Below are 27,463 nucleotides of genomic sequence, written 5' to 3'. Positions count from 1 at the left end.
CTGTTATGGAAACAACACTGAAGAATTCTTCAATATCTGTGGCGACGGGTATTCCTGTGTCTCCACTCGGGACTTGCATGACTGACAGTAAATGGAGAGGAAGCTACTGACACGATGAAGGAAGCCGTGATCGCCACCAGAGACGGAGGACCTTCATTGCTGCCCTAAACACCCAGCAGCGTAACAGGCAAAAGGAAGAGACATACAAAGGAAAGAAGGTAGAGAATTCAAAGACACCTCCAAGGAAAGTAACCTTTTCAGTATAGATTGGACTCCCCACAAGGACATTTCTGTCTGTGAGCTCCTGCGCTGTTCTAACAAAGCCCAACACAAACCTGAAGAATAACTCATCTGTCTGGGCATATTGCAGACACAGAGACTTACAACACTACAGCACAGAAGCAGGCTCTTCAGCCCATCTAGACCATGCTGAACTCGTCCCACCAATCTGCACCCAGACCATGACCCTCCATACTCTTCCATTCAAATACTTACTCAAATTTCTTTTTAAGTGTTGAAATCAAACCCAAGCCCATCACTTCTGCTGGAAGCTCGTTTCACACTTGCTTCACCTTCTGAGTAAAGAAGCCCCCCTCAGATTATTAAAAGCTTAACGCTGCCTCGTTATAGCCATTTCCACCCTGGGAGAAAGTTGCCAGCTGTCCACTCTAATTACACCTGTTATCAACTTGCACACTTCATACCAAGTCACCTCTCATCCGCCTTCACTCCAAAGACCAAAGCGCTCGTTCAATCAACGCTTCCTCATAGGATCTGCTCTCTAATCCAGGCAGCATCCTGGTAAATCTTCACTGCATTCTCTCTAAAGCTTCCACATCCTTCCTACTGTCTCCAAAACACTCACCCGCCGAGATGGGCCAAATGCAGGTGGATGAGACTACTGTAGATGGGCATCTCGGCCAGCACGGACAAGATGAGCCAGTGAGACTGTGTGACTTTGCCCCCCTTCACCGGGCAGCAGTACGGTGGTACAACACATCACTGCGCAGGGACTCACCATTCCATGACGATAAGAAGGCACTTCCTCCCCTGGTACAAGTTCTCGTAGACGTCCACAATGCGGACTATGTGATTGCAGCCGGACGCTCGGCAGTGGAGATCCATCTCCCGCCGGGCCTTCGAACAGTCCTGCAGCATCTGAGGAGAGAGGAGGAGGAGGTAGTGTTAAACTCAGGAGAAGGGCTCCACACCGGGTACAGGAAGGCAGCACGCTGCAGGCACAAGGGAGGCAGATAGAAGGGTGGTGTTGGGACAATTCATATTGGAACAAAGTAGGCTGAATGGGGATAGGACACCACTTTATTAGGAAGACCTGTACACCTGCTTATTAATGCAAACATCTAATCAGCCAATCATGAGGCAGCAACTCAATGTATAAAGGCATGTCAAGAGTTTCAATTGTTGTTCAGACGAAACATCAGAATGGGGGAAGAAATGTGATCTAAGTGAGCTTGACCATGGAATGACTGTTGCTGCCAGACAGGGTGGTTTGAGTATCTCAGAAACTGCTGATCTCCTGGGATTTTCACACGCACAACAGTCTCCAGGGTTTACAGAGAATGGTGCGGAAAAACGAAAAAAAAAATCCAGTGAGTAGCAGTTCTGAGGGCAAAAACACCGCGTTAATGAGAGACGTCAGAGGACAATGGCCAGACTGGTTCAAGCTGACAGGAAGGTGACAGTAACTCAAATAACCACGTGTTACAACAGTGATGAGCAGAAGAGCATCTCTGAATGCACAACACGTGGAACCTTGAAGTGGATGGGCTACAGGAGCAGAAGGCCACGAACATGGACTCAGTGGCCACTTTGTTAGGTGCAGGAGGCATGTAAAATCATGAAGCACAGAGACGGAGCAGACGGACAGAGCCATTAGACCGTAAGATATAGGAGAAGAACGGGGCCATCTGGCCCATTAGTCCAGGGGTTCCCAACCTGGGGTCTACGGACCCTTCAGTTAATGGTAGGGGTCCGTGGCATAAAGTTGGCTGGGAACCCCTGCATTAGACCAATGCTACTGACTGAAAGCAACAGACAGAAGGTGAGGTGATTGCCACACATTTTAATTCATATCCCATTCCCATTCTGACATGTCTATCCACGGCCTCCTCTGCTGTCAAGATGAAGCTACACTCAGGTTGGAGGAACAACAACTTGTACTCCATCTGGGTAGCCTCCAACCTGATGGCATGAACATTGACTCCTCTAACTTCCGCTAATGCCCTATCTCCCCCTCGTACCCCATCCGTTATTTATTTATATACACACATTCTTTCTCTCTCTCCTTTTTCTCCCTCTGTCCCTCTGACTATACCCCTTGTCCATCCTCTGGGCTCCCCCCCCCCTTGTCTTTCTCCCTGGGCCTCCTGTCCCATGATCCTCTCATATCTCTTTTGCCAATCACCTGTCCAGCTCTTGGCTCCATCCCTCTCCCTCCTGTCTTCTCCTATCATTTTGGATCTCCCCCTCCCCCTCTCAAATCCCTTACTCACTCTTCCTTCAGTTAGTCCTGACGAAGGGTCTCGGCCTGAAACGTCGACTGTACCTCTTCCTAGAGATGCTGCCTGGCCTGCTGCATTCACCAGCAACTTTGACGTGTGTTGCTTGAATTTCCAGCATCTGCAGAATTCCTCGTGTTTACTACACACTCCGTGGTTTGGACATGGAATATGGATTAGCTTTATCTGGGACGTACACAGTGGAATGAGTCGCTTTACCTGGGACATACACAGTGGAATGAGTCGCTTTACCTGGGACAGACACAGTGGAATGAGTCGCTTTACCTGGGACATACACAGTGAAATGAGTCGCTCTGCATCAATGACCAGCACAGTTGAAGGATGTGCTAGCAGCAGCCTGCAAATGTCACCACGTTTCTGAAGCCGACATAGCATGCCCACAACTCACGGCCCTTGACCGCTACGACTTTGGAATGTGAAAGTAAACCGGAGCACCCGGAGGAAAGCCACATACACCTTGTGTGTTTGATGGTCATTGTTGGGGGGGGGGGGTGTTTCTTTAAGCAGTTCTATGGTGTTTCTATGATTTGTGATGACAAATCTCAAGGTTGTATACTGTATACCCACTTTGATAATAAACGTACTCCTAACTCTGAACATGTGAAATTTACGACCAACATGAGGAGCAGATGCAGATTCGAATGTAGTGTTCAAAAGTAAGCCAGGTAACACATCTGAATGTAATGAATGTAAAGTGGTACAGGGCTCTGGGAAGAGAGAGAGCGACTGATAGCCCTTCCATTGGAGGCCTGAGGTCTGCAAGTCTCTGAGACTACTGAAGGCTGGAGACCCGGAGGTGGCCTATCCTGGAGTTGAGGCCTTTATGTGTGTGTGTATGGATGGGTGGGAGGAAGGGGAACTGCATTTTGAGCAAGTCAAACCAATAAGGCATTACTATTGACTCTGAGCTAAATTTCAAATCACATATTAACCACAGGATTAAAACTGCGTTCTTTCATTTAAGGAACATTGAAAGAGTTTGACTTCTTATAACATCTCAAGATGCAGAAAAATTGAAAACACGCTTTTGTTTACAGCCAATTAGACTACGGTAATGCAACCTTTTCAGGACTGCCCAAGACAGATACAAATCAGATGCAACTTGTTCAAGATGCGAGAATCTTAACCCAAAAAGAAAGTCTGAGCACATTTCACTGGTACTGGCATCATTACACTGGCTGCCCATGTCCTTTAGGATTAATTCTAAAAGAACTTTAAGGCTCTGAATGATCTCACTCCTCCGTATACTTTTGAGTGTCTATGCTCTTGCATCCCTAATTGTAATCTTAGATCCACAAACACTGGTTACAATCCTTAATCTGGTATTGGGTGTTAATGAAGCATTTCACTGTATGCTTCGATGTATGTGTGATAAATTAACAAATCTGAATCACACAATTTGTCCAACCTTTTGAAGAAATTATGCAATATATTTTTCTGAAATTGTATTTCTTTTTAAAAGGCTTTCGCCACATCTTTACATATGATTATCTGTTAGGATTATAGAGACACAGTACAGGCTTAATGGGCCAAATGGTATCCTTCCCTGCTGTAACCATTCTGTGATTTTGTTCCAATGAAGGTAGGTGAGCAGGTGAGATTCCTTCACCAGGGCGATTGAGAATGATCATTCAGGAAGACACACACACACACACACACACACACACACACACACACACACACACACAGAGCAGAGATCCTGGAGTACTTCACATTTCAAGTTTCCTGTTTTTATTTTAGATTTCACATTAGTCAACACGTGCAGAAATTTCAACACTCAGGAACCCACGTTAGAACAGCTCACTTGGCCAAACCACAGAGGCACCTTTCAGAGTCAGCTGACAGAAGTTCCAGGTTTTGAAAAGAATGGAATTCCATGAGTGACTGTTTGACAGAGCCACAGCAACAAACTGTCTCAATTCACAGCACTGCAAAGGTGGAGGAAATTTGGCACTTGTCGCACGCACAGTCGTCAGCAGCCTGACTGGTTGCATCACGGCCTGGTATGGAAACACCAATGCCCAGGAATGAAAAAGCCTACAAAAAGTGGTAGACACACACAGTCCATCACGGTCCAAAGCCTTCCCCACCACTGAGCACATCGACAAGGAGCACTAAAACAAGAAAGCAGCTTCCATCATCGAAGACCTCCACCAGCCAGGACATGCTCTTTTCTTGCTGCTGCCACCAGGCAGGAAATAGCGGAGCCTCAGGACTCACACCACCGGGTTCAACGTTGTCGTTAGGTCACATCTGGAATTTCCAGTTGGCAGACGATTTCCCTCCACGCCGCTCTGTCCCGACACTCATCCACAACATGCCTAGTCTTGTCCAGCTTGGTCCAATCCTTGATGTGATCCAGCCACATTGTTCTTTGCCTTCCTCTTCCTTTCTTTCCCTCCACCTTTCCATATAGCAAGTCCGACAAGATGTTATCTCTCCGTGTAACGCGTCTACAATAAGCAACTTTTAACTTCATAGTCTTCTCCAGCAATATCTGTGGTCTATCAACTTCAGACAAAACCCTCTCATTTGAAACTTTCTCTACCCAGCTGATCTTCAACATTCGTCAATAGCACCAAATTTCAAAAGCATTAATTCGCTTCATGTCATCCTTCTTCAGGGTCCATGTTTTTGATCCATACCTCAGCACTGACCATACGTAACACTCGAGGAAGCGGATTCTACTTTGGATGTCTACCTTCCGATTGCATAGTAGATCTTTCAGCTTCACGAACTGGGTCTTAACCATACTTATTCTCCTTCTGATCTCAACTCACATCTCCCGTCATCTGTCAGACAACTGCCAAGATATTCAGACTTTCGCACCTGTTCCATGTCTTGTCCATTCACTTGTAACGATACCATCATGAATGAGTCTTTAGTGTTTGTTTTGCTTACTACCATCAATTTTGTTTTCTTAGGGTTGATTTTTAGTCTGTAGTCAAGGCTTTTCTCATTTACTTTATTCAGCATAATTTGCAGTTCACTTTTGCTGTCAGCTAACAACATGGTGTCGTCCGCATACCTGATGTTATCATTCGCTGTCAGCTAACAACACAGTGTCGTCCACATACCTGATGTTATCCACCTTCCAGCCTCCGATTGGAATACCTGTCTCCTGATGGTCACATTCCTGAAAAATCCATCCTCCGTAGAGGTTGAACAAATCCCGCGAGCCAACACAGCCTTGCCTTACGCTTCGCTTAATACATGCCCATGGTGATAGCTCATTTTCTACCCTGACACCGCTTTCTGTTTCCAATACAAGTTCCTTATTATCTGCACATTCTCCCATCCCAGATCGTACTTGTTCAGCACCTCTATTACTTTCTCATGTCTTACTTTATCAAAAACCTTTTCATAATCAATAAAGGATAAGTAGATGGTCTTTTGTGCCTCAATGCATCTCTCCATGATGTTTCTCATCGCAAGTACTCCTTCCCTTATTCCTGAGCCTTTACGAAAACCAGACTGCATTTCTCCAATTTCATCGCTGATTGTACCTTTCATTCTGCCGAACACTATTTTCAACAGTAGCTTGACGCAGTGAGACATTATGCTTATCGTTCTGTGTTCGTTACATTTTATCGTCCTTGGCTTTTTTGGTAAGGCAATAAATACAGATTTGAGAAAGTCCTCCGGAAGATTTCCTGCTGTCTAACATCGCTAAAAGGTTCGTTTTTCCCTTCGGACCAAGTGATTTCAGAATTTCAGTGGAAATCTTATCTTCACCGGCCGCCTTTCTGACTTTTAGACTCTGAATCGCACTTTCCATTTCTGACATCAATATTTTAGGTTGATTAGTCACTTGGTTTAATTCTGGTAAATCCTCAATCCTGCTACCTTCAAATAATTCCGAGATGTACTCAACCCATTTGTCCATGATCTCTTCTTTCTCATAGCATGGATTACCACTACCATCTTCGATACACACAGCTGATGGCACGGTCCTCTTTAATTTCGTCATACTCTTTACCTTTTGGTGAAGGCCTCTATAATCATGACTTTGTTCATACTGCTCAATTTCTTTGCACTGTTCATTCATCCAATTCTCTTTCGCTTCCTTACATTTTCTTTGAATCAAGCGGTGTAGGGCTTTGTATCGTTCATTATCCCAATGTTTTACCTTTCTTCTTTCTTCAGTTAACTTTCTCAACTCATTGGTGAACCAAGGGTTATGTCTTTTGCTCTTTTTCCGAAAACCCAAAGTCTTTTCCGCAACTTCTGTCACTGTTGTTTTAAACTCCTCCCAGATGTTCTCCACTGCCATGTTGCTACCCTCGTCACCTAAGACTGAAAATCTATTCTCCGTTTCGACCAAATATTCGATCTTTTTTGCTTCATCCGTAATGAGTAAATCAAAGCCTATCTTATTGGATGGTTTGGCCTTTCTCATCTTCGTTGAACGCACACTCATGTCCAATACCACAGGGCTGTGATCTGTATAACAGTCACTACCAGGGTACGTTTTCACCTGCTTCACTCCATTCCTGAACCGATTGGGTACTAAAATACAGTCAATTTGGTTTTTTACTGAACTATCAGGACTGCTCCACATGTACAGTCCCCGTTTTGGCAGATGGAGTGGAGGTGCTCGACGAAGAGGTCCCCTAGTGTATGTCGGGTCCTGCCACGGCAGCCGCCGTGCTACGGGTGAAGCAGAAGCTCGGCACCGAGGCTGCGGAGCCCCACCTATACCTGGAAGACCCTGTTCTGGGTTCAGGAACAGTTACCACCCCTTCAACCACCAGGCTCCCGAACCAGCGCGGATAACTTCACTCACCTCAGTTCTGAACCGGTTCCACAACTTCTGGATTCACCTTCAATGACTCTGCATCTCATGAGCTGGGTATTATTTACTTTTTGCATGGTGCGCAGTTTGTTTTCTTTTGCACATTGGTTGTTTATCAAACTTTGTTTATGTGCAGTTATTCATTGATTCGGTTGTACGACGCTGTTCTGCTTTGAATGGCCACGAGAAAATGAATCCCAGGGTAGCACACGGTGACATTTACACACTTTGACAATAAAATGACTTTGAACTTGGAGCACAAGTGGAGAGCGGAGACTTCGCAATCAAAGCAACCTCTGCTGTGGCAGCAGTCTGAAGCAACAACCAGCTCACGATGCTCAGCAAAGGAGGCAAGACAGTGGTCTAGGTTTAACACCCAAACCACTAAGGTGTTGATTCTGTCTGAATGGCACTCTGCCTGATCTTGATAAGGGGACATTTGGTTTGCATCTGAACCCAAGCCAAGTTCCCAAACAACAAACTCGCAACTTCAAAATTGTGTCAGTCGCCTCCTCCTTTTCTGCCTCATGTGTTTGCGGTCTGCCCATCAGAGAATTAGTCCATCGCTTGGGCGCGTTCTACGGCAGGTCAGTGTGCCAGTTACACGGTGCACAGCAGTCATTTCCAAGGCTTCACCACTCAAACCCTGAGACTCCTGCAAGCCCAAGAAAAAACCCTGCAGATGCTGGGACCTTTAACTAACAAGGTGCTGCGACGGTTTAGCAGGTACAGCAGCATCTGCAGAAGGAGAGAAAAAAAGCCCGCCCCCCCCTATTCTGATGAAAAGTCATTGAGCTAAAAGGTTAACTCGTTTCTGACATTAACTCTAAAGATCATGCCTGACTTGCTGATTGTTTCAAGCACAATCTGCTTTAACCAGAGAAAAAAACTAGAAGGGAGGGGGCGTGACACCAGTGAGCTTTTCGAATCTGGAGACGCACTCAGTGGCCACTTTATTAGGTACACCTGTCCACCTGCTTGTTAACGCGAGTATCTAATCGGCCAATCACACGGCAGCAACTCAATGCATAAAAGCATGCAGACATGGTCAGGAGGTTCAGCTCATTGTTTAGAACAAACATCAGACTGGGGAAGAAACGATATTGAAGTGACTTTGACCATGGAATGATTGTTGGTGCCAGACAGGGTGGTTTGAGTATCTCAGAAAGTGCTCATCTCCTAGGATTTTCATGAACAGGGGTCTCAACCTTTTTTATGTCACGGACCAATACCATTACACAAGGGGTCTGTGGTCCCCAGGTTGGCAACCTGTTTTCTAGACTTTACACAGAATGGTGCGAGAAACAAAAAACATCCAGTGAGCTGTTCGGTGGGCAAAAGCACCTCGTTAGTGAGAGAGGTCGGAGGAGAATTGGCAAACCCCGTTCAAAATGACAGGAAGGGGACAGAAACCACACATTACAACCGTGATGCGCAGAAGAGCATCTCTGAATGCAGAACAAGTCGAATCTTGAAGTGGATGGGCTACAGCAGCAGAAGATCATGAACATACACTCAGTGGCTGCTTTACTCGGTGCGGGAGGTACCTAATAAAGAGTTCCCGGTCCTCTCAGGGTTCGTTAAGGATGAACAATAAATGCTGGCCTCACCAGGGGCAGCTGGTAATGGAACTGGTTTATTATTGACAAATTGTCTAGCATACTATTCATACCAATCAAATAGTTACAGCACGATGAACCAAGCAATACAGTAACAATGCTGAAGAAAGTGTAAAAGTTACTGAGAAAATGCAGTGCAGGTAAATGATAAACTGCAAGATAATAACAAATAGCTCATGTGTCACCTCCAGGGTCTCGTCACATGTGAAGGGCCAGCAGGAGCTGCAAGATGAACAGCTGAAAGTCTGCAGATGCTGGAAATCCAAAGCAACACACACAGAATGCTGGAGGGATTCAGCAGGTCAGGCAGCATCTATGGAAAAGAACAGTCAACCTTTCAGGCCGGGACACTTCTTCAGGACTGAGAAGGAAGGGGGAAGATTCCAGAACAAGCAACACACATCAAAGTTGCTGGTGAACGCAGCAGGCCAGGCAGCATCTCTAGGAAGAGGTACAGTCGACATTTCAGGCCGAGACCCTTCGTCAGGACTAACTGAAGGAAGAGTGAGTAAGAGATTTGAAAATTGGAGGGGGAGGGGGAGATCCAAAATGATAGGAGAAGACAGGAGGGGGAGGGATGGAGCAGGCTGAAAAGTATGTTTGACATAACATCTCTGCCGGCATTCTGGATCAAAGTCAAGGCTAAATATCCTGAGATAGCCACGAAAGCACTGAAAATGTTGCTTCCATTTTCAACAGTTTTCTGCGAAGCGGAGTTTTCTGCAATGAATGCAACGAAAACTAAATTGCGGAATAGACTGGACATAAGGAACCCCGTTCGAGTATCGCTGTCTCTCCATCACCCCTCGATGGGACCATATTGTTGCAGGAAAACAAGCCCAGGGCTCCCACTGATTCAGCGATATTGGTGTGTTGCAATGATTTTATATGTTCATACGGGGAAAATATGTGCTGTGTGTTTAATATCCAAACGTTACTTAAAATGTTATGAAGCTATTGACTTACTTATATAACCATATAACAATTACAACATGGAAACAGGCCATCTCGGCCCTTCTAGCCCGTGCCGAACGCTACTCTCACCTAGTTCCACCGACCTGCATTCAGCCCATAACTCTCCATTCCTTTCCTGTCCATATACCTATCCAATTTTTCTTTAAATGATAATATCGAACCTGCCTCTACCACTTCTACTGGAAGTTCATTCAACACTTACTTCAAGCTGCCCTGTCCTCCCCTTATAATTGACTTTTCACTATATTCATGCGAGGAAAATATGCGCTGTGTGTTTAATATTAAATTCATTAGATAAACCCTTTTAGAAACAAAATTGAGTGTATTAGCCACTTATCACCTATATTCCGGTCGTGATTAACACCCCCCGCCCTGAACAGAATCGCCAAAAATGATTTGCGGAAAAAAATTGGCAGACACATGCATGCGCAAGTCACACATGCGCACTGGTGCCCGCTCAAGGCTTCATGGTCATTGTAGTCTTTCTCTGGGTAAACACAACGTATTTAACTGCTACTCTTGTCCGTTGGCAACCCTACCACCACCACCACCACCCCCCCCCCCCCCGCCGGCCCGCAAGAATATTGTCAATATTAAACCGGTCCGCAGTGCAAAGAAGGTTGGGGACCCCTGACCAAAGACACTTACAAATTTCTACAGATGTCCCATGGAGAACATTCTAACTGGCTGCATCACCATCTGGTACGGGGGGTGGGGGCACTGCACAGGACTGAGAAAAAACTGCAGAGTTGTGAACTCAGTCAGCTCTAGCCTCCCAGGCATCCAAGACATCTACAGGGAGCGATGCTACAAAAAGGATGCCCATCCCAAGACATACCCTCTTCCCATTATTACTATCAGGTAGGAGGTACAGGAGCCTGAAGGCACACACTCAATGATTCAGGAACAGCTTCTTCCATCTGATTTGTGAATGGACAATGAATCCATGAACACTACCTCAAGACTTTTTTTCCCCTCTTTTTACACTATTTAATTCATTTAACTTTTTAAATATTTATATGCACTTCTCACTGTAATTTATAGTTTTCATTAGGTCAGGGTGGCTGGGTGGAGATACATCTTTACTAAAGGAGGTGTAAGACACTCCTTCCCTCCGCTAGCCTGCAGGTCACCCTGGGGTGAGGCGTGGCACCTTAGACCCCCTGATCAGGGTCACATGAAGCCATTAAAGCTTCATGTCCTGGTTTTGTGACCACTGATGCCAGGCAGACAATCTCTGAAGAGTATTGACAATGGCTGGGCTCACCGATCTTGTAAAGACACTGCCCAGAAGAAGGCAATGGCAGACCACTTTGGTTGAAAAATTGGCCAAGAACCATCACGATCACAGCAAGACCATGATCGCCCACTTCAAATGACACGGCACAGAATGAGTAAATTATTGCAATGTACTGCTACCACATAATGACAAATTTCATGACATATGTCAGTGATATCAAACCTGATACTGAATGATCTCCGCAGTTCCTGTGGCTTCCTAGTAAAATAAGATGCAGTAATAATCTCCACTGAAGGACCAGACCACAACCAGCTATTGCATAAACTCCTTGCATCTTTGATGTTGCCTTCATCTCATTGAGAAGTATGGGATAGACACTGGCTCTTCAAACCAACGAATCCCACATTCCTATCTATCCTAGTTCAGTGCCTCATCCTGACACATTGACATGCACCTCCTGATTTCAGATGCTGCTCGACCCCCTGAGCCCTTCCAGGGCCCCTCTTCATCTGTCCTATCCATTCCCCTCAGGCTCTGGCACGAGGAAATCTGCACCGGCTGGAAATCCGGAGCAACACACACAAAATGCTGGAGGAACTCAGCAGACCAAGCAACATCTACGGGAAAAAGTATATAACATAAAGCATACAAATCTAAAGCACATTACAGGCCCTTCGGCCCACAATGTTGTGCCGACCATGTAACCTACTCTAGAATCTGTCTAGAATTTCTCTAGTGCATAGCCCTCTATTTTTCTAAGCTCCATGTACCTATCTAAGAGGCCCTTAAAAGACCCTATTGTATCCGCTTCCACCACCACTGCCGGCAGTACGTGCCATGCACCCACCATTCTGTGTGTGGAAAACTTACCCCTGACATCCCCTCGGTACCTATTTCCAAGCACCTTAAGAATACGCCCCCCCTTTTGTTAGCCATTTCAGTCCTGGGGAAAAGCCTCTGGCTATCCGCACGATCAATGCCTCTCATCGTCTTGTACACCTCTATCAGGTCACCTCTCATCCTCCGTCACTCCAAGGAGAAAAGGCCAAGTTCACTCAACCTATTCTCATCTGGCACTCTCTCCAATCCAGGCACCATCCTAGTAAATCTCCTCTGCACTCTCTATAGTATCCACTCCTCTGCACTCTCTCTATAGTATCCACTCTATAGTATAGTCGACGTTTTAGGCCGAGACGCTTCTTCAGGACCTTCCCCCCCACCTTTTAATTCAGGCATATCAGCCTTCCCCTCCCAGTCCTGAGGAGGGGTCTCAGCCAAAAACGGTGACTGTTTACTCTTTCCCATAGATGCTGCCTGGCCTGCTGAGTCACTCTCGTGAGTCAGATTCAGGAACTGGTGACTTCAACTTCCACGGCAGACGCTTGGGCAGATACCTCACTGCACACAGGGAAGTATGGTCCTCTAAGTAAAGGCTAGTTTTGTCTGGCACAAGTACATCAAAACACCGAAGCACACGGAGAATTGTGGTGCTTGCGTCAGCAACCAGCACAGTTCGAGGATGTGCTGGGGGCAGCCCGCGAGAGTCGCCACGTTTCCAAGGCCAACACGGCCTGCCTACGACCTACTAACCCTAACCCGTACATCTTTGGAATGTGGAAGGGGAAAGGAGCACTGAGAAGAAACCCACAAGCTCACGAGGGAACGTACAAACAGACTGTAAAGGCAATCGAACTCGATCACTGATACAACCAAGCGTTGCACTAGTGTGTCAACCACATGTGGAATGTAGCCACAACTGTCGGCAAGCTTCCAGTGCCATCATAACGTACCCACAACTCACTTACCCCAACCTGTACACCTTTGGAATATGGGAGGAAACCAGGGCAGCCGGAGGAAACCCAAGAGGTTATGGGGAAAATGTACAAGCTCCTTATACACAGCGGTGACAGTGGAGCTGCTGAACATCATGCCAACCATTACCCTAAGTAAGATGTAATGCCAAGTTCTTGTTTCCTCTCCGCGTTGAATGTACTTCAATGTTTTCTCTGTATACCAGACCTTATCTCCATCTTCTCCAACCTCCGAAGGCTTCACACAAAAAGTTAATTCTGAGTCTCTCTATCCACAGATGCTGCCTGACCTGCTGAGTATTTGCAGTATTTCCACTTTATTTGGGTCCTACTCGATACATACTCCTTCATCTCGCAGGAAGACATTCAGTAGCTGGTATGACTGAGAGGCACTGAAGCTGGTAGATACACAAGTGTTTATTCAGCAGAACAAGCAGCAGGTATCATATTCGAGACACTCTTGAAAGAGGCCTGCCTGACCCAATATTACATGACATTTCTATATGTTGTAGATCAAAGGTAACAGCAAGACAATTCTACAGTTACAATGTATTTACAATATTTCCTTTGAATTACATACAGTTTTCACACACCTCCTTCTTACAGACATCCAAAATGAATGTTAATTCCCACTCACTCTGGGGCACATTCATGCATACGGTGCTGGAAGGTTTGTAAACCCTATAGAGTTTTCCCTATTTCTGCATGAATATGACCTACAATGCAATCAGATCTTCACGTAAGACTTAAAACTAGATAAGGAGAACCCAATTAAATAAATAACACCAAAAAACATTATACTTGTTCATTTTTTTTTGAGAAAAAATTTCCAATATTACATGTATTTGTTGGAAAACGTATGTGAACCTCTGGGGTAATGTCTTCTACAAAAGCTATTTGGAGTCAGGTGTTCCATCAATGAGACGGGATTTTGAGATGGGATTGTAGAGGTGTCCTGCCCTATAAAAAAGACACACAAAGCCAGGTTACTGATAGAGCTTGCCCTTCTCAAGGAAGATCTGTTTACGTGAATCATGCCTCGATGAAAACAACTTTCAAAGGACCTTAGAAGAATTGTAGAGATGCACAAAGCTGGAAAAAGCTACAAAAGCATTTCTAAAGACCCAAGTGTTCAACAGTCCACAGTAAGAGAAACTGTCTACAAATGGAGGAAATTCAGTACTGTTGCTACTCTCCCTGGGAGTGGGTGTCCTGCAAAGATCACACCAAGAGCACAATGCTGACGGAGGTGAGAAAGAACCCAAGGGTAATAGCAAAAGATCTGCAGAAATCTCTAGAACTTGCTAAAGTCTCTGTTCACTCGTCCACTATAAGAAAAACACTGAACAAGAATGGTGTTCATGGAAGGATACCATGGAGGAAACCACTGCTTTCCAAAAAAAAACACAGCTGCACTTCTCAAATTTGCAAAAGACCACCTGGATGTTCTACAACACTTCTGAGACAATGTTCTGTGGACAGATGAGACAAAAGTTGAACTTCTTGGCAGAAATGCACATTGCTATGTTTGGAGGAAAAAGAGCACTGCACACCAACACCAAAACCTCATCCTAACTGTGAAGCATGGTGGAAGAAGCATCATGGTTTGGGGCATCATGGTTTGCTGCCTCAGGGCCCGGACAGCTTGCAATCGTTGGGGGAATAATGAAATCAAAATTGTATCAAGACATTTTACAGGAGAACGTCAGGGTAGCAGTCCATCACCTGAAGCTTAATAGAAGATGGATAATGTAACAAGACAATGATCTTAAAGACAAGAGTAAATCAACAATAGATTGGTTTTAGAAAAAGAAAATTCATGTTTTCAAATGGCCAAGTCACTGTCCTGACCTCAATCCTATAGAAACGTTGTGGAAGGATCTGAAGCAAGCAGTTCATGCAAGGAAGCCCACCAACATCCCAGAGTTGAAGCAGTTTTGTAAGGAGGAATGTCCTGAAATTCCTCCAAACTGATGTGCAGGACAGATCAACAGTTACTGGAAATGGTTGGTTGAAGTTATTGCTGTACAAGGGGGTCACACCTATTGCTGAAAACAAAAGTTCACATACTTTTTCCAACAAATGCATGTAATATTGGATCATTTTTCTCAATAAGTAAATGAACAAATGTAATGTTTTTATGTTATTTATTTAATTGGGTTTTCTTTAGTTTTAGAAAATCCTGTCATATTTGGGTCAGATTTATGCAGAAATAGAGAAAATTCTACAGGGTTCACAAACTTTCTAACACCACCTTATGCAGACTTCTGCGATCAAATGAGCGTTTCTTTCTTTGAGATTGACCCAAAATGCAGCTTTAGGACGCACATTGTTCAGTGTTGCATTTTAAATTCAATCTACAATCCACCTTCAGGACTGAAGAAATTAGTTTTTGCTACATACCATAACTCCAGAATATGCCCTAACAGTGGCTACCATATTGTGTACCTCCTGTACCTAATAAAGTGGCCACTGAGTCTATGTTCATGGTCTTCTGCTGCTGTAGCCCATCCACTTCAAGGTTTGATGTATTTGTGCGTTCAGAGATGATTTGCTGCCCACCACTAATGTAATGAGTGGTTGTTTGAGTTACTGTCACGTTCCTATCAGCTTCAGCAAGTCTGCCCATTCTCCTCTGATCTCTCTGCTTAACAAAGAGTTTTCACCCACAGAACTACCACTCACTCAGTGAGACCCGACCTAGATTGGGAGATCGTTTCGCCTGGCATCTACATTCCATCCGCCAGAACAAGCGGGATCTCCCAGTGGCCACCCATTTTAATTCCACTTCCCATTCCTGTTCCGATATGGTCATCCATGGCTTCCTCCACTGTCGCGATGAGGCTACACTTAGGTTGGATAACAACACATATTCCATTTCAGTAGCCTCCAACCTGATGGCATGAACATCGATTTCTTAAACTTCCATTAATGCCCCCCAACCCCCTCCTTCCACTTCTCCATTTCCCATCCCCTTTTCCCTCTCTCACCAATCAACTTCCCAGCTCTTTACTTCATCCCTCCCCCTCCAGGTTTCACCTATCACCTGGTAGTTCCCTCTCTCCTCCCCCCACCTTTAAAATCTACTCCTCAACTTTCTTTCCTCCAGTCTTGCCGAAGGGTTTCAGCCCGAAACATCGACTGTAATCTTTTTTTCCCATCGATGCTGCCTGGCCTGCTGAGTTCCTCCAACATTTTGTGTGTGTTACTCACTGGATGTTGTCTAACTTTTGCAGCATTCTCTGAAAACTCTAGAAACTCCTGTGCATGAAAATTCCAGGAGATCAGCAGTTTCTGAGATACTCATACCACCCCATCTGGCACCAACAATCATTTCATGGTCAAAGTCACTTAGTTCATATTTCTTTCTCATTCTGATATTTGGTCTGAACAACAACTGAACCTCTTGACCATGTCTGCAGACTTTTATGCATTGAGTTGCTGCCACATGATTAGCTGATTATACACTTGGATTAACGAGCAGGTATACCTAATAAAGTGGCCAGTTTATTCTGATGTTATCAGATTGATGTCAGGAGCTTACTGTTGCACAGTACTGTATTTGTCAATGTGGAGCGGAGAGCGAGTTTGTAAATCTGGCGGGAGCAAAGTGTGTTGGGAATGGCGAGGGTAGAGTGCCGCAGGAGGGGTGTGGCACAGGTGGCAGAGGAGTGCCCGAGGCAGGGGGTGGTGTGGGTGCAGACACACCCAGCCCTGAGACACCAGGTAAGGTTATTTGGTTCAAAAAATTGGTTATTGATCATTATAGGATGTCTCTCTAGTGCTTCCTGCTCCCTCCCCTCTCCCTTCCCCTTTTCCCAACCATGATTTCCCTCTCCCTGTCCCCTTCCCACTCTCAGTCCACAATAGAGACCCGTATCAGAATCAGGTTTATCATCACTCGCATATGTCACGAAATCTGTTATTTTTTGCAGCAGTACAGTGCAATACATAAAATTACTACAGTAGTGTGCAAAGGTCTTAAGCCTCCGAGCTACAGAGAGTATATACGTGCCTAAGACTTCTGCATGGTTCTGTACTGGCTGCTGTTTAGCAAGGAATACACATAACAAGGATTTCATGAAATAAAAAGATATTTTCTTTCACGGGGTGGTATGGTAGTGTAGCACTTTGCCTGATGCTTTACAGTGCTAGCGACTGGGTTTCATTTCTGTCCTCCCACAGCTTGGCACGAGGTGGCCACGGACATTGTTCCAGGGTACTAGATGGCAGCAACCGGGGGGGGCAGGAGAATTTTTCAGCAATGCTTGAGAGGCTGGAGAAAGCCTGGGTTTGGAGACAGTCGATGGGTTGGAGGGTAGGTTTCTAGGCGGGCTGCGTCAGGGGGCCTGAGATGGGCCACCCGTAGCTATTGCTAGAGACAGGCTATCGGTCCAGGCAATGTTACAAAAAACAAAGTTGTCGAGGCGCCAATGAGCACCATGGTGCAATAAAGGGAGTGAGTCACCTCTGGAAACAGCTGGTTAAGTTTCTAGAGACATAAAAAACAAGCCATGAGCAACCACGGGAGTTTCACTGAATAGGTCACACACCACTGCCTCACAGCGGCCCACCCTGACCTTCGGCATGCACTGTCTGGTGGAGTTTGTCTCTTCTCCCTGGGAGTGTCCTGTTTCCTCCAGGTGCTCCAATTTCCTCCCACATCCTAAAGATGCGAGGGCAGAAACTTGCCCTTGTGGAAATGGGAGAATTAGTATTGATGAAGGTGCGAGGGAGAACTGGGTTACAGGGAGGCTTCTGAATGGGCTGAATAGACTTACTTTGTAAGAAAATGTGCAGATGGGGTAAAAAAGGTTGATTTTTCTCTAACACAATACAAAGAGAACAGCTGTACAACTGGCTTTTTTTTTAAAAAAGACATCTCTCTTATCTCAGCAATATTTATGACAGCAATGCATGACCAAAATAGTCAGCTGACACAGTTTATACAACAATTCCACTTTGAGGGGATGTAACTGTAGGTCTTCTGATAAATCAGTAGCACCATCTACACCCTGCCCCTGTTCACCAGGAAGTCACATCACAACCTGCCTCCTGTAAGTCAGTACAGCGACCACCACAGTCGAGATCTGTGGTACACAATCTGCAGACTGTGCAATGCCAAAACCACAGTAGGAGCCTTGGTATGAAGGTGACTCCACATTATCTACATGATTCCCACCAGAGAGCCCCACTTGAGACTTCCAGTAACTTGAACAGCAAGTCATGAACTATTGATTTACATGTCACTCAGTAACTTGGGCAAAGTACATTGCTTTTCTTTTGTGTGACTGTAAGTTTAGAGCCATAGATAACTACAGCACAGAAACAGGACCTTCTGCCCATCCAGTTCATGCCAAACCATTTAAACTGACTAGCTTCATCGACCTGTACCCGGACCACAGCCTTCTGTACCTCTCCCATCCGTGTACCCATCCGAACTGTTCTTAAACACACTGAAATCGAAATTGCATCCACCGCTTGCCGTGGCAGCTTGTTCCACCCTCTGAATGAAGAAGTTTCCCCTCATGTTCCCTTAAGCATTTCACCTTTCACCCTCAGCCCATGGCTTCCAGTTGTAGTCTCACCCAACCTCTGGAAAAAGCTTGTTTGCATTTATCCTACCTATACCCCTCATAATTTTGTATACCTCTATCAAATCTCCCCTCAATCTTCTATGTTCTAGAGAATAAAGTCTTAACCTATTCAATCTTTCCTTATAACTCAGGTTCTCCAGACCCGACAGCATCCTTGTAAACTTTCTCTGTACTCTTTCAATCCAATTTCCACCTTTCCTGTTGGTAGGTGACCAAAGCTGCACACAATACTGCAAATTGTGCCTCACCAACGTTTTATACAACTTCAACGTGACATCCTAACTCCTATAGTCAATACTTTGATCTTTGAAGGCCAATGTGCCAAAAGTTTTCTTAAATGACCCTATCTACCTGTGACGCTGCTTTCAACGGATTATGGACCCTGTATTCCCAGATCCCTCTGTTCTACCACACTCCTCAGTGCCGTACCGTTCACTGTGTAAGACCTACCCTGGCTTGTCCTACTGAAGTGCAACACCTCGCACTTGTCGGCATTAAATTCCATCTGCCATTTTTCCAGCTGGTCCAGATCCTGCCGCACGCTGTGATAAACTCCCTTTCTGTCCCCAATCTTTACTTTATTATCACCGAACAATTGATACTAGAGCGTACAATCATCACAGCGATATCTGATTCTGCGCTTCACGCTCCCTGGATTACAAATCGATAGTAAGTATTAAAAATTTAAATTATAAATCATAACTAGAAAATGGAAAGTAAGGTAGTGCAAAAAAACCGAGAGGCAGGTCCGGATATTTGGAGGGTACGGCCCAGATCTGGGTCAGGATCCGTTCAGCAGTCTTATCACAGTTGGAAAGAAGCTGTTCCCAAATCTGGCCGTACGAGTCTTCAAGATTCTGAGCCTTCTCCCGGAGGGAAGAGGGACGAAAAGTGTGTTGGCTGGGTGGGTCGTGTCCTTGATTATCCTGGCAGCACTGCTCCGACAGCGTGCGGTGTAAAGTGGACAGAAGATTGGTTTGTGTGATGTGCTGCGCCGTGTTCACGATCTTCTGCAGCTTCTTCCAGTCTTGGGCAGGACAACTTCCATACCAGGTTGTGATGCACCCTAGAAGAATGCTTTCTACGGTGCATCTATAAAAATTAGTGAGGGTTTTAGGGGACAGGCCAAATTTCTTTAGCTTTCTCAGGAAGTAAAGGCGCTGGTGGGCCTTCTTGGCAGTGGACTCTGCTTGGTTGGACCAAGTCAGGTCATTTGTGATATTGACCCTGAGGAACTTAAAGCTTTTGACCTGTTCCACTTGCGCACCACCACTGTAAATTGGGTCGTGCGGTCCACTACTCCTCCTGAAGTCAACAAGCAATTCCTTCGTCTTGCTGACATTGAGGGATAGGTTATTGTCTTCGCATCATGCCACCAGGTTCTTAATTTCCTCTCTGTACTCAAACTCATCATTACCCGAGATACAGCCTACAATTGTTGTGTCATCAGCAAACTTATATATTGAGTTCGGTGGAAACTTGGCTACACAATCATGGGTGTACAGTGAGTACAGCAGGGGGCTGAGTACACAGCCTTGTGGGGCACTGGTGCTCAGAGTGATTGTAGAGGAGAGTTTGTCCCCTATTTTTACAACCTGGCTCCTGTCTGTGAGGAAGTTGAAGATCCAGCTGCAGATCTGAGTGCTAAGGCCCAGGTTCCGGAGCTTAGGAATCAGTTTATTTGGAATGATGGTATTAAAGGCAGAGCTGTAGTCAATGAAAAGGAGCCTTACGTATGCGTCTGTATTCTCCAGGTGTTCTAAGGAGGAATGTAGGGCCAGAGAGATGGCATCTGCCGTTGACCTGTTGCTCCGGTAGGCGAATTGCAAAGCGTCGAGGTTGACTAGTAGGCTGTGGTTGATGTGTGCCGTAACCAATCTCTCGAAGCACTTCATAGCAGTTGATGTCAGAGCCACAGCTCGACAGTCATTCAGGCATGCCACCTTGCTCTTCTTCGGCACTGGGATTATCGTTGCCTTCTTAAAACACGAGGGGATCCTAAGACTGAAGCAAGGAGCAGTTGAAGATGTCAACAAACACTCCCCCAGCTAGCTTGCTTGCACAGGCCTGGAGAACCCGTCCCGGGACGCCATCTGGGCCCTTCGCCTTCTTTGGATTTATCTTCAGGAAGGCCCTTCTAACGTCCTCCTCGGTGACGATGAATCACAATGAATCAATTTTGGCGTCATGTCCAAATCCACATACAAAATATCTACTTGCTAGCTTTTATTGATTGAGGTACAGCGCTCAGCAGAACCATTTGAGCCACGCCGCCCAGCAACCCCACAACCCACCCACCCCCAATTCAATCCTAGCCTAATCACGAGACAATTTACAATGACCAATTCACCTAACCACTGGTACATCTTTGGACTGTGGGAGGAAACCAGAGCACCCGGACCAGGGGAGAATGTACAAACTCCTTATAGGCAGTGGCAGGAATTGAACGTGGGTCGCTGCTACTGTAAGGCACTGTGTTAGCCACTATGCTATCGTGCCTATATGTGCTACGTGTGTCTCGTACTGCTTGTGGCTGTTCATACTGAGTTTTGCCTCTTGGCCCCAAGAGGGACATTGATTCATTTGGCTGTATTTATGGGTATTCAAGTATGGTTGAATGACAAATCAACTTGAACTCAAACAACATTGGTAACAGATTAATTTAAAATATTAGTAATGTTAATTTAACAGAAGATGAGCTTTAGGATTCAGATGAAAGACCGCACACTGTTCAGAAATAGTCACTTCTTCTCTCTCCTCAGAAGCCACCTGATCATAGAGTGCTTTCACCGTCTTATATTTCCAGTATTTTGTTCTTGGACCAAAGTGTCAAACTCAAAATAAATTTATTATCAAAATACATATATGTAACCATATGCTTACCTGAGACTCAATTACTTGCAGACATTCACAGTAGAACAAAGAAATACTATAGAATCAATGTAAAACTACAAAGACTAACAAGCAACTACTGTGCAAAAGAAACGAACGGTGCAAATAAACCTGACATCAAGAACGTGAGTTGTAAAAGCTCTTTGAAAATGAATCCATATTTTGTGCAATCAGTTCAGAGTGGAAGTGAGTAAAGTTATCCACTCTGGTTCAGGAGCCTGATAGTGGAAGGATAATAATTGCTCCTGACCCTGGTGGCATGGAAACTAGGGCTCCTGTAGCTCCTGCCTGATTGCAGTAGCGAGAAGAGAGCACGGCTTGGATGTTAAACACAAGAGATTCTGCAGATGCTGGAAATCCACATCATCACACACTAAATGCTGGAGGAACTCAGCAGGTCAGGCAGTAGCTGTGGAAATGAACTCAGCCTGACCTGCTGAGTTCCCCCAGCATTTTGTACGGCCCGGATGGTGGGGTTTCTTGATGATGGATGCCGCTTTCTTGTGGCTCAATGGTAGAGAAGGCTTTCCCTACGATTTTCTGGTCTGTATCCACTACTTCCTGTACACTTTCCAGCTCCTGGGCATTGGTGTTTCCATACCCAGCTATGATGCCACCAGTCAGGATGCTCTCCGCCATGCATCAAAAGAAGTTTGTCAAAGTTTTAGGTGACACGCCAACTCTATGCAAACGTCAAAGAAAGTAGAGGCACTGCCATGCCATGCCTCCATTGTCACTACTTACATTACTCTTACAGCCTCCAGAATACTGCCTGTTCAATGCAGTACCTCAGTAATCAAACTGCTACAATTAGAACAATTATTAATTAGATAAGCAGACTACAATAATCAATAATTAGACTCCAATAAACAATAATTAGATTGAAATAATCATTAAATTAAAAAAATTACTACCAACTACCAGGGTAGAACAGGGAGGCAGCACCAAAGATTAAACTTCAGTTTTATTACATTTGTTCAGAGAGAAATACAGCAAGGATTCAGGCAGTGCCTCTTCCCCAGGGCACCACTGCTCAATATGAGAGGACATGGCTTTAAGGTAAGGGGTGGGAAGTTCAAGGGGGATATTAGAGGAAGGTTTTTTACTCAGAGAGTGGTTGGTGCGTGGAATGCACTGCCTGAGTCAGTGGTGGAGGCAGATACACTCGTGAGGTTTAAGAGACTACTAGACAGGTATATGGACGAATTTAAGTTGGGGGCTTATATGGGAGGCAGGGTTTGAGGGTTGGCACAACATCCTGGGCTGAAGGGCCTGTACTGTGCTGTACTATTCTATGTTCTATTAATTAGACTGCAATTGTCAGACTACTTCCTGAATCCACCAGATGTCTCGAAGTCTTTTAAATGTACCTAACATACCTGCCTCTATCACCACTGGCAGTACATTTCACACACCAACCACTCTGTGTTAATAAAACCTATCTCCGACATCCCTCCTACACTCTTCTCCAATCACCTTTAATTTATGCCCTCTCCCATTAGCCATCCCTGCCCCGGGGGAAAGTCTCTGGCTGTCCACTCGATCTATGCCTCTTATCATCTTGCACACCTCTCACCTTCTGCTGCTCCGAAGAGAAAAGCCCCAGCTCGGTCAGCCTATCAATAATGGGAATGTGGGGAAAATTAAGAGAGAGATTAATGTGACACTAGTGTCAATGGGAGGCTGATGGTTAGCACAGACTTTATGGGCCGAAGGGCTGAATCCCTGCTGTATTTCTCTCTGAACAAATGTAATAAAACCAACTACCAGGGTAAAACAGGGAGGCAGCAGTAAGGATTAAAGTTCAAAGTAATTTTTTTTATTTAAGTACAGATATGTCACCAAATACCACTCTGACTCTGCCCACTGCTCCCTCTCCAGCAGAAAATCCTCTGGTGGTGCCTTGATTACACAAGGTCATGAGTTCTCTCGCCTGCATGACAGCAAATGTCAGTGTGGAATTGCAAAATCTTGCCATGTCCATTGGGATTCCCTAGTAGACTGAGCCACATGCCCGGTCATACATGACTTGGCTACAGAGGAAAAACTTGGGGCCTTAAGTCAGCCACCCCGAGTGAGACGTTGCTCAATCATATTCCAGCACGAGATTTTCCAAAAACACACTGAAGATTCCCCTTCACAGAACCACAATTAAAGAGTCACTTCCTGTGTAAATGATTAAAGACCATGGTCAGGTATGCTGCACAGCAAAGCTTTTTCCAAATTTACAACATCAGAAAATACTCATCACCGACAAGGCGAAACAGATTGAGTCCTTACAATGAACTGGAGACTTCCCATCCGCCAGAATTCGCCTGCTCCACCCTTGAACCTGGAGGCAGCTGGCCATCCTGCAGACTGTTGGCACTCACTTCTTGCTGCCAACGTAATCGAGGGTGGGACGTTCTCTCTTCTACCCCCCTCCCATCCAGCAGAAGACAGAAAAACTCAAGAACACGTACCACCAGGACAGCTTCTATCCCACATTATAGACAATAGGTGCAGGAGTAGGCCATTCGGCCCTTCAAGCCAGCACCACCATTCACTGTGATCATGGCTGATCATCCACAATCAGTATCCAGTTCCTGCCTTATCCCCATAACCTTTGATTCCACTATCTTTAAGAGCTCTACCCATCTATTTTTTGAAAGTATCCAGAGACTTGGCCTCCACAGCCTTCTGGGGCAGAGCATTCCATATATCCACCACTCTCTGGGTGAAAAAGTTTTTCCTCAACTCCGTTCTAAACGGCCTACATCTTATTCTTAAACTGTGGCCTCTGGTTCTGCACTCACCCATTAGCAGAAACATGCTTCCTGCCTGCAGCGTGTCCAATCCCTTAATAATCTTATATGTTTCAATAAGATCCCCTCTCAGCCTTCTAAATTCCAGAGTATACAAGCCCAGTCGCTCCAATCTTTCGACATATGACAGTCCCACCATCCTGGGAATTAACCTTGTGAATCTACGCTGCACTCAATAGCAAGAATGTCCTTCCTCAAATTTGGAGACCAAAATTGCACACAGTACTCCAGGTGTGGTCTCACCAGGGCCCTGCACAGCTGCAGAAGGACCTCTTTGGTTATAAAACTCTTCAACGGGCCCTCTACACGATACAAATCAGAATCAAGAGTAACACACACACAAAACGCTGCGGGAACTCAGCAAGTCAGGCAGCACCTACAGCAAGGCTTCCCAACCTTTAGCCGAGGAGCCCGTGAACCCCAGGATGGGAACCCCTGACCTTTGGAAAAGAGTAAAGAGTCAACGAGACCCTTCACCAGTCCTGGTGGAATACACTGAGGCCAATCAACCAATCAAATTGCATACCTTTGGGACGTGGGAATTGTTGTTACTGCAGATTAAATACTAACATTTCAAAGTTCAAAGAAAATTTATGGTCAAAGTATATACCACCTTAAGATACCTTTTCTTGAAGGCATTTAAAGAAATACAATAGAATCTGTGAAAAATAATAGATAACAGAGACTAACAAACAACCAATGTGCAAAAAAAGACGAAGTGATTGAAAGAGCACAAGGATGTCAGCAGGACTTGAGGATCAGAGTTATTGTGAAAGGTGCAATAGGTTAGGACTGTGTTCCCTGGAGCATAACAGAATTCTTCTGGTAAGATGGCGGCGTGCTAGGACGCAGCAGCCACTCCAGGCCCGACTGAAGGTGTGATTGTTCGACCTTTACATCATTCTCACGATTGTGAGACACAGCTGGACACTGGGAAAATCAAGTACTGCAGGTCTAACCCCATCAGCGAGTTGCTCGATCACGATGAGGCAGGGCTTATTGCGTCCCGTTGTTGTGTTGTCGTCTGGAATTGCTGCGTACTCTGGTGCCGAGGCGGTGCGCGGTCCAGCAAGCGGAGCGAGTGACCGTCTCGGGCGTTTTTGCTGTGATCGCAAGACCCTGTTGGACATGGGTAATGTCGAATACAGTGAGTCTGGTTCATTGCTGATCCATTGGGTGGACTGGGTGGACTAAGCCCTCCTGCCGCGGGGTTGCCTGTCACAGCCGCGCAGGGAAGCTGATTTATTTACTGAGATACAGCGTGGAATAGGCCCTTCGAGTTGCACCGCCCAGCAATCTCCCGATTTAATCCTGGCCTAATCACTGGACAATTTACAATGACCAATTAACCTACCCACCGGTACGGCTTTGGACTGTGGGAGGAAACTGGAGCGCCCAGAAGAAACCCACGTGGTTACGGGGAGAATGTACCAAACTCCTCACAGGCAGTGGTGGGAAGATGCCACTTGAGGAGACACCAGAGGCGGTGTGAGAGAGAGCGCAGTGGCCTCTTGGCGTGCTGGAGTCTGTACTGGGTCGGGGACTGGAACCGGCTGTCTGTGCTGCCCTCCAGTGTTCGCTCGGTGGAAGAGCAAGCCGGACCAGGACAACACTGCACACACCATCAATCTGCAAGCCACACCACTTGGGAACTTGGACTATAAATACTTTATTGTTGCCAAACAATTGATACTAGAACGTACAATACCAATCATCGTATTTTTGTGTGACGGTATGTTTTCTGCTATCGTAACTATATGTGCTGTGTGCTGTTGGTCCCAGAGGAAGATGGTTTCCTTTGACTGTATTCATGTATAGTCATAGTGATACTTTATTGATCCCAAGGGAAATTGGGTTTCGTTACAGTTGCACCAACCAAGAATAGAGTATAAATATAGCAAAATAAAACCATAAATATTTAAATAGTAATATGTAACTTATGCCAGATGGAAATAAGTCCAGGACCAGCCTATTGGCTCAGGGTGTCTGACCCTCCAAGGGAGGAGTTGTAAAGTTTGATGGCCACAGGCAGGAACGACTTCCTATGACGCTCTGTGCTGCATCTCAGTGGAATGAGTCTCTGGCTGAATGTACTCCTGTGCCCACCCAGTACATTATGTAGTGGATGGGAGACATTGTCCAAGATGGCATGCAACTTAGACAGCATCCTCTTTTCAGACACCACCGTCAGAGAGTCCAGTTCCATCCCCACAACATCACTGGCCTTATGAATGAGTTTGTTGATTCTGTTGGTGTCTGCTACCCTCAGCCTGCTGCCCCAGCACACAACAGCAAACATGATAAATAAACTGGAATTTGAATTTGAATGAGGGGAGATTTGACAGAATTATACACAATTTAGAAGGGTATAGAAAATGACAGCAGGCTTTTTCCACTGAGGTTGAGTGAGACTAGAACTCATCATAGATTAGGAGTGAAAGGTGAATTAGTTAAGGGGAACATGAGGAGGAACCTGTTCACTCAGAGGGTGGTGAGAGCGTTGAACGAGCTGCCAGCAGTGGATGTGCGTCCATTTCAACATTAAAGAGAAATCTGGAGAGGTACATGGATGGGAAGGGAATAGAGGGCGACGGTCCAGGTGCGGGTCAATGGGACAAGGTAGAATAACAGATTGGCATGACCTAGATGAGCTGAGGGGCTTTTTGGTGCTGTAGCTCTATGTTAAACTATGCAAATAAAAAACATACTTTGAATATGAACTATAAATTCTTTGAAAATGGGTTTGTAGGTCGCAGAATCGGTTCACAGTAGTGGTGAGTGAAGTTATCCTTGCTGGTTCGGAGGCCTGATAGCTGTAGCATAACTGTTCCTGAACCTAGCGCTGTGAGACCCATGCTTCCCGTACCTCCTGCCCAATGGCAGCTGTGAGAAGACAGCTGTTTACATTATAAACTGGGACTGGCATTTGTGTTATCCTGATTTCCCACTTCCCCTCTCCATGCCCTCTTTGTCTGGGTTCACAATGCAACCACGAATGTCAAGAAATGTCAATCACGTGATCCACAGTTGGAGCAAATGCAAAGAACCTCACAGCTCATTTGTACTGGCGCATTAAACTCCAGTGAATTCTGGAAAAGCAAACTCCTTCAGTTGCCAAGGAAGCAGGAGAGAAATTAAACAGGCAATCGGGAGGGGTAAAAAAAAAGTCATAAAGTGCATTCCCCTCAAA

General features: G+C 45.5%; 1 protein-coding gene across 1 annotated transcript in view; it reads right to left on the bottom strand.

Annotated features, from left to right (window-relative positions):
* The window catches only part of LOC140210114 (MAP kinase-activated protein kinase 2), a 221,626-nt gene that overhangs the window by 83,803 nt on the left and 110,360 nt on the right, over positions 1–27,463 (bottom strand). Inside the window, exon 2 of the mRNA XM_072278959.1 lies at positions 1,019–1,158. Within this exon, the coding sequence (XP_072135060.1) occupies positions 1,019–1,158 (140 nt within the window). The remainder of the gene's footprint in view (positions 1–1,018; positions 1,159–27,463) is intronic.

The sequence above is a fragment of the Mobula birostris genome, chromosome 14 (genome assembly GCF_030028105.1).
Source record: "Mobula birostris isolate sMobBir1 chromosome 14, sMobBir1.hap1, whole genome shotgun sequence".
Lineage (NCBI taxonomy): Eukaryota > Metazoa > Chordata > Chondrichthyes > Myliobatiformes > Myliobatidae > Mobula > Mobula birostris.
This window is presented reverse-complemented; position numbering and strand designations above follow the sequence as displayed.